This window comes from Poecilia formosa, unplaced genomic scaffold, assembly GCF_000485575.1.
Source record: "Poecilia formosa unplaced genomic scaffold, Poecilia_formosa-5.1.2 Scaffold63, whole genome shotgun sequence".
Lineage (NCBI taxonomy): Eukaryota > Metazoa > Chordata > Actinopteri > Cyprinodontiformes > Poeciliidae > Poecilia > Poecilia formosa.
This window is the reverse complement of record NW_006800002.1, coordinates 2,623,703-2,632,013: the sequence shown is the minus strand read 5'-3', so window position 1 is coordinate 2,632,013 and position 8,311 is coordinate 2,623,703. Positions and strand designations below refer to the sequence as shown.

The 8,311-nt window shown below is 39.0% G+C and overlaps 2 protein-coding genes across 3 annotated transcripts in view; both read right to left on the bottom strand.

Annotated features, from left to right (window-relative positions):
- Nucleotides 1-198: 198 nt before the first annotated feature.
- Nucleotides 199-3,880, bottom strand: LOC107836501 (vomeronasal type-2 receptor 1-like). 2 transcript variants are annotated; one of them, XM_016672648.1, is made up of 5 exons: nucleotides 2,671-3,880; nucleotides 2,292-2,581; nucleotides 1,776-2,071; nucleotides 363-486; nucleotides 199-286 (listed from the first exon to the last, which is right to left on the bottom strand). In XM_016672648.1, exons 1-4 carry the CDS (start codon nucleotides 2,929-2,931, stop codon nucleotides 440-442), a joined length of 894 nt encoding a protein of 297 aa, XP_016528134.1. In that variant the 5' UTR covers nucleotides 2,932-3,880; the 3' UTR covers nucleotides 199-286; nucleotides 363-439. The 2 variants fall into 2 exon arrangements, with proteins under 2 accessions (XP_016528134.1, XP_016528133.1); XM_016672647.1 differs by lacking the exon at nucleotides 199-286 and adding an exon at nucleotides 925-1,124 and having other exon boundaries at nucleotides 398-800.
- Nucleotides 3,881-6,201: 2,321 nt separating this feature from the next.
- The window catches only part of LOC103139692 (extracellular calcium-sensing receptor-like), a 24,165-nt gene continuing 22,055 nt past the window's right edge, over nucleotides 6,202-8,311 (bottom strand). The window contains exon 8 of the mRNA XM_016672646.1: nucleotides 6,202-7,288. Coding sequence (XP_016528132.1) covers nucleotides 6,390-7,288 — 899 coding nt within the window. The 3' untranslated portion in view covers nucleotides 6,202-6,389. The remainder of the gene's footprint in view (nucleotides 7,289-8,311) is intronic.

The following is an 8,311-nucleotide window of genomic DNA, read 5'->3' as shown; positions in this document are numbered from 1 at the left end:
GAGGGGGCTCCAATGAAAGTTAGTGAACATAAGAAACACAGAGTCAGAGAGAAGAGCAGCAGGAAGCTCAGCTCAGAGTTGTTGGCTCTGACAATCGGTGTGGCCCTGTAGTAGAAGAAAATCACTGCTGTGATGATGGCCAGACAGGCTCCACTGATGGAAACTACAGCCAGGATGATTGACAAGATTTCCTCATAGGACAGAAACTCCACAGGTTTGGGGAAACAAGCATCTCTCTCTGTATTTGGCCAGAACTCTCTGGGACAAGGGAAGCAATCAGGGGAATCTAAAAACAATCCAGAAACATCTGTTAATCCTCTGTCATTTGGAAATGTCCAGAAAAATACAGAAAGTAATCATACCTGTCATATTACTGATCTCTCCTTCAGGACATGGTATACAGTCATAACAGCAGATTGGTTTTCCTTTCTGCAACACTTTACGAGTTCCTGGAGGACAACTCTCTGAGCAAACGGACACTGGAACCTGTTATCATGTCAAAGGGGAAAAAATAGCTTAACTCTTTTGTAACTGACTTTTACCCACTCTGCATAAACTGCTGGCATTAGATTTATTACTTGTTTTTTTCCATCCATCCAGCTTAAGTCCCTGTTGATACGAAACTCCTGTCCTATAGGCAGTGAAGCATCATAATACCCCACTGTTACTGGCTCCATAACACCTTTCTCACTTTGCTGCCAGTTCACCAGCTCGTAAAAAGCCACAGGATCCCCGTTAGCATCAAATGAAACATGATATCCGTTCTGGGAAAAGTTAACTTTCTTTAGTTCAGTAAAAACCTGAAAAGCGAGAAGGAAACGATGAACATAGAAATCAACGGCCAGTGAAATGATTTTCTTTAGTATACCAAAACTTTACAATTAGAAAAATAAACCTACATATCTACTTTTTATTTGAACTGACCCGTTTGGGCTCCAAACGCATGTGTTTGTCACACTGAGTGGTTCCACTTGTTTCCTGACACACTGCGTTGTGAATAGCATGAGCTATTGCATATACTGCCTTATAAACCATGTTAGAAACTCTTAGCTGAGATGTTTCAGTGTACGGGCTTTTAAGGGTTTTAATATCTTCTGTTCCATCACATTTTTTCTTATTGACACCTGTCAAAGAGAAACATCCCTGCTGCAATACAGTCTAACGCACAGACAGCCTTAACAGAGAAACATTCAAACAAATAAGAAAACATACAACATATTTCTAGATTTATGATGATCATTTGGAGATATGTATGCATAATGCTACAGTTAATATAAAACATATTGTTATGTGTCAATAACAACCCATAATCCATCAATATAACTGACTTTAAAAGCATCTTTCAGAGTAAAACATGAACAGCTTCTGGTTGCTGCTTGTATACAGACTTTATTTTACTCTTCAATCTTTAAAAATCTTTAGAGTAAAAATCTGAATCAAATCTAAGTTTTTCCTTTTTCTTTTTTTTTTTTTTGACTAATGCAGAAGAGCCCATCATTCGTTTGAACAAAAAGAAGTAAAAAAAAAATTGTCACTCACTTTAGTCACAAATTCCCAAAACATGTTTCTGCTATAAACACTATACACATTTATTGCCATAATGTTACTGTGACTTATTAATGGTGACATTAAGGATACTAAACATAACATTTCAGTCCTAACAAATTAATTATAGTGGTAACTTCTAATTATTACTTTTATCGAATCAGTATTTTTCTTTTTTGCTAACAAAGAAAGATGGAAGAGAGAAAAAAAAAAAGAGTAAATTTTCTCACTTTTGGTGAAGCTGCAGCTGAACGCATCCTGCCAGAACTCAGCCAGCAGCGGAGAGGCAGCCACTTCAGAGGGAGAGAGATCCAGCAGAAAATCTCTCAGACCTGGAATCACAGATTGCTGGATGGCAACTCCGATGGCTCCTGCACAGAAACTGAAGGTCATCAAGTTTGGATCAGTTGTCCAGCCTTCACTTCCGATCCATTGCCGAGGTGGAGGAGGATCCAGAGCCAGCTCCTCCAGCAGAAACTTCATGTCACCAGCAGCTACAAAAGCCACAACAACTGTTGCTGTTGACCTGGACAGAGATAAAAATGTGTTCACTCAAAATAACGTAAACTACACAGTGTTTTATAACTGTGCATTTGTATAACCCCTTGTTAAGACACGCAGCTGTAATACTATTCAAGTGTTTTGCTGTAGCCACTTTCTACATATATCACACAAAGTAGACTCATCACATGCAATTTCTTGTACTATTTTTAAGGGCACCTAAGAAAAACTATAGATATGGAAACCTGCGAATAGCATCAGCTACTGTCCTGATTTTGTTCCTCGGATCGGTCCGATAGAAGGATTCGATGTACTCCACACAGATCCCCTCTCTGAGTGCCGTCCCAAGAAAAGAGGCCATGCCGTTGTTACCATATTCTGAGTTCGAGTGGACGGCTCCTATCCACGTCCAACCAAAGCTTTTCACCAGCTTGGCCAGCGCATCAGCTTGGTAATGGTCACTGGGGATTGTTCTGAAGAAAGTCGGGAACTGCTTTTTATCTGACAGGCAGGCACAGGTGGCAAAGTGGCTCACCTAAAGCAACAGCAACACAAACAAAATGTGGTTCAGCACAATGCAGGCACATTTTAGTATTTCAGTTCCAGTGGATTTAGACCTTTTACCAGAGGGATGTTGAAAGGCCCTAAAATGCGTGAGATGCTGATGGACGGGGTGGATCCAGAGTCTCCGACAGCAGCCACCACCACTCCAGACTGAGAGCAGTTACCGTCTTCGTAAAACACGGGATCCTGACCATTTGATAGTTGAAATGCAACATGTGTGGCAACAGGCACAGAGGAGCATGTATCATAGATCTGATAACCCAGTCTGACACCCGGCAGCAGCTCAGAGCTGTTGTTTATCTCCTCGATTGCAAAGATCATTGTGCGAGCAAAGCGGAGATCCCGGGCACTGAAGCTGCACAAATAAATCAGGTGAGCATTTAGTGAATTTCATATTAAAATACCAACAACATCAAAAAAAACACTACAAACATAATAATCCAAGTAACACAATCTAATGCTGAGACAGATGCTGATGTTGAAAGAAACTGATTGAAACTCTGATTAACGGAGCTTTGACACATAAAATGAGAAAATACAATACAACTCATGCAGATTTAAACCTAAACTTTTGTGATATTTATCACATTCATGGTGAAATCATTTTAACTTTTTTCCCCCAAAATTTAAAAGCAACTTCACACTAAATATCCCTCCCTTCTTACATGAATGTTAATGTCATGCAGCTAAGACGACAGGCTTTTTTAAAGGACATTTTTCCTTTTTCAAATTTAAAACAAGTTAAAATAACACAGAAGAAGTTACAACAATGTCTCATTGTGCTTGCTAACCTCCCTGTGCATGTCGCCACCCCAGGCTTGGTGGTGTAGTTGTTAACCACTGCGTTCGTTTGGTAGTGAACCACAAAAGCTCCTCCAATCACAAAGTCTCCCTCAGTGGAGAACGCAGGCAGACGAGGGGAGCCCTGCAAGGAGCATTTCAGCAATGAAGACTCCGTCTCCCCACCGGCACCGGTTAGAGGACGCGTTGGCTGGGTTGTTGGTTGTACATCATTCAGAGACACACCCAACACAACAGCTGGTAGCAGTTCAAATAAACACACTGCTAACCTCAGGCCGACCTCCATGCTTCAAGTGTTTGTTTGTCGTCTTGGAAGTGGGGTTTTTATTGGTCGTTACGCATCACTGACACATCAGGTGACTGTCTTGACGTAAACTCATACACACAAGTCCTAAGAACTTTAAATTTGCTAGATCATAGCCACAAGCAACAATGTATTGTGTAATGTATGTACAGTGTGTGTATATGTGTGAAGTGTAATGNGCAATTAATAAATTGAACAAACTCACTGCTAATCTCAGGCCAATCTCCATTCTCCGAGCGTGTGTGGGGAGCAAGTGTGTTTTTATTGGTCTTTAACGGCGCACAACAGATCAGGTGATCATCGGAAAAACGCATGACTTCACCAGTCATCTCTCATAACATTCAAGAATGATTTTTTTTAACTGAACTGGTTCAGAAGCACCGTCTTCAACTGACTGAATCCGTTTGGTTGGGCTGATTGTTGTTTCTTTTCGGTGGCGTATGAAAGTATGTTTCGCCCTCTACAGGACTTCATCTCTTCACTCTTGCTCTTAATTGTGTCAAATAAATTAATTTACATTAAGTAGTTTTGGGGCAATTCTATAATACCTTTGGATTAATGTCAATATTACCTACATTGGCAAACAGGAAGTACTTGAGTCTGCTAGAGGAAGTGCTTAGCTAAAACTCTCAAAAAAAATAGCTCAAGTTTGACACTGCAGTGTGAATTAAAGCTATTTTAAATCATACAAGGTAGTGTTACAGACAGGTTAAACTAATGCATATATGCGGAAGGTGTGGTTTAAAAAAATAAAAATACATATTTTCATTTTATAAAAATATTTTATTATCCTCTTGCCGTGACATAAGTCAGCTGTTTTCTCAAAACTCCCTACTGCAACTTTAAGCTAAATAATGAATTCTTATACCAACGCTTAGGGGAAAAAACAACAACAACAAGTAGGCAGAGTGAAGAATATGGACTATCACTGACTGGATAACAGCGTAGTTGACTTTTGAACCGGAAGTTATTCTGCCACGTATCACAGATAGAAAATACAGTTGAAACCAAATGTTTACAGACACCAACTAAAAATACATACATATTTTAAAATTTTAAAATTTAAATCAGAGTTAAATCACACCAAACTTCAAATATTCTTATTCTTACAGCAAAACTTGCTTGTTTCTACATGTGTTCCTTGCTTCTACCTTTTTTTAACATATACAAACCACATCATGTCAGTCTAGTGTAGACATACGCAATGTTTTCATTTACTAAAGTTATGTTATGTATTCCAATTATATAACTTTTTGAAATTAAAGTGACAGTTGCAATTACCTCTGCTTAAAAAGTAATTGTGTTTTCAAGTCTTTGATTATGTGGGATTAGTTTTTGTTCATGAGAAATTTCTTAGTGTTTTTCTCCGGCTGAAACAAGATAATGTAACACTTTGGAGCAAATATACACAGTATCAGTCCAAAACTGGAGGCCAGAATAGCAAATATCTCCACAGCCACAGTAAATTTTCCAGGAGAGCTGACATAAGCTGGGATGAAGGTGATCCAGACGGCACAGAATATCAACATGCTGAANCCTTGTGTGCTTTTTATTCACGTTTTTAACTAAAGCGCCACAGTAAGATGGGAACATTAAAGGCTTTAGGCAACATATGTCTTAAAAAGATTGTATCTGAAACCTCTGAGCAGCTGTAACTGGAACTCAGGATGGCTTTTGGCACAGTTGATCATGACACAGTTATTGATGAGGTTGAATAGATTTTAGTTTCCAGCAGGATTTAGCACCTGCTAACACTGCCAAAGGTACCCAGAGTTGCTTCATTGACTGTGGGGCTCCTGTTCTTTATCGGCCAGCAAACTCCACCTGACCTGAACCCCTTAGAAAATCTCTGGGCTGTCAAACAGGAAGCTGAGAGACACCAGAGGAAGATGACCTACGCAGCGCCACCATGCCTCGACGCATTATTGAAGAAATTCATGCCAGAGGAGGCCCATCCAAGTATTGAGTGAATTAAGATGCAAATACTTTCAGAAGTTTGACATTTGTGTTTAAGATGTCTGTTTTTAATTGGCCCAATGTGATATTCTAATGATCTAACCCCAAACCTTTAAAATTAGCATTTTGCTTGAGCTTTAATGCAATAGTATGTATTTTTTAAACTGCTTTACTTTTTACAAGCCAATATAAACGGAGACAAGATTTTACACTTCAATATTCTTCAATAAAGGAAACAAAACCATTACAAGCAAAGCATCAAAGTGTACATCACATTACTTGTATAGTTAGTTCTTCCATTAAAAGATTTTATTTTGAAGTCATGCAGCATTTCCTTCAAACATTCTGTCACTGATCATCCATGGATTATCCTGTCATTAAGTCAGTATGATGCATCTTGTACTCAGGCTGATGAGTTGGACATTAGCCATGAAAATAAGTAACATATTTCAGGATGTTTTTAAACTTTAAATCCAAATGTTGATAATAATTAAGTACCGTATTCAAGTGAGAACTTACCTCAATATTACTTTTTGTACAGTTTATTGTATGATTTATTTTTCAAACAAGACAACACAAACAACAAAATCTCTCATGCAGCTGATATTTATGATACTTTAAAGCTTTGTGAAATGAAATGAAGCTGGATCAAATGTTTAACAGCTGCAATAACATTGCTTACTGTACATTTTGATTTCAGTCGACTCATGACATACTACTACTTTTTGTTCATTAAATATTTCTTAGTGTTCTTCTCTGGTTGAAACAAAATAATGAAACACTTTGGAGCAAATATACACAGTATCAGTCCAAAACTGGAGGCCAGAATAGCAAATATCTCCACAGCCACAGTAAATTTTCCAGGAGAGCTGACATAAGCTGGGATGAAGGTGATCCAGACGGCACAGAATATCAACATGCTGAAGGTTATCATCTTGGCTTCGTTGAAATTATCAGGTAGTTTCCGAGCTAGAACAGCTAACACAAAGCAAAACACAGCCAGCAGGCCGATGTAGCCGAGCACAGCCCAGAAACCAACAGCAGAGCCTAACGCACATTCCAGGATGATCTTCTCCTTGTAGGTGCTCAGATTTTTCACTGGGAAGGGAGGACTCACAACCAACCATATGATACATATTATAACTTGAATTAAGGTAATTGACACTACAGTCATCCTTTGTTGTGGAGGACCAAACCATTTCATAGCATTACTACCAGGAAGTGTAGCTTTAAAGGCCATTAGAACCACTATAGTTTTCCCAAGAACACAGGAGATACAGAGAACAAATGTGATGCCAAACGCTGTGTGCCGCAGCATGCAGGACCACTCAGAGGGGGCTCCAATGAAAGTTAGTGAACATAAGAAACACAGAGTCAGAGAGAAGAGCAGCAGGAAGCTCAGCTCAGAGTTGTTGGCTCTGACAATCGGTGTTGTTCTGTGATGGAAGAAAAGCATTCCTGTAATAATGGCCAGAAAGGCTCCACCAACAGATAATACAGCCAGGATGATTGACAGGACTTCATCAAACGAAAGAAACTCCACAGGTTTGGGAAAACAATAGTTCTTCTCTGCATTAGGCCAGAACTCTCTGGGACACAGGAAGCAATCGGGAGCATCTAAAAATAAAAACAGCCATTACAACAGTTCTTATTTTGATGATGTGATTTACATAGAAAATAAACCTACTTGTCATATTACTGATCTCTCCTTCAGGACATGGTACACAGTCATAGCAGCAGATTGGTTTTCCTTTCTGCAACACTTTACGAGTTCCTGGAGGACAACTCTCTGAGCAAACGGAGACTGGGACCTGGGACAGAAACAGAGGCAACATTTAAACGATTATTATGGGAAATTCTTGTCTAACTAGTTCACAACTTCTTCATTTGATAAGTACTTGTGTGCCATCTTCCAGCCAGGTTAGGTTCCTGTTGATACGAAACTGTTCCCCCATTGGCAGTGATGCGTCATAATATCCCACTGTTACCAGTTCAGTAACTCCACTCTGACTCTTTTGCCAGTTTACCAGCTCATAAAAAGCTATGGGATCCCCATTAATATCGAATGACACATAATAGCCATTTCGAGAAAAGTTTACTTTTTTTAGTTCAGTTAAAACCTATGAACCAAGAAAAAGAGGCAGGCAGAAATCAGTAGCTTGGTTAGAAATTGATAAAGAAGAAATTTACAACCGATTTAAAACTCTGGGATTCACTTATTATTCAAGCTGACCTGTTGGGGCTCCAGTCTGATGTATTTATCACAGTGTGTGGTTGCATTTGTTTCCTGACATATTACATTGTGAATAGCATGAGCTATTGCATAAACAGCCTTGTACACCATGTTAGAAACTCTTAACTGAGATGTTTCAGTGTACGGGCTTTTTAGGGTTTTAAGGTCTTCAGTTCCATCACATGCTCTCTTGTTCAGTTTGGAAGCTGAGGAGAAATAAATTAGTGAAAAAAAATATGTAAAGAGACAATCGGAAATTGGTCAGTCATGCGAACAACTTAGATTTAATGCACATAGTCTCAGGTTGTAGCATGCTAACTATTATACAACTGAGTTTTCTTTTCAAAACTAAACAGGCAAACTCACAAAAATTACAGTATTGTGGGTTAACATGACATTAGTAACTC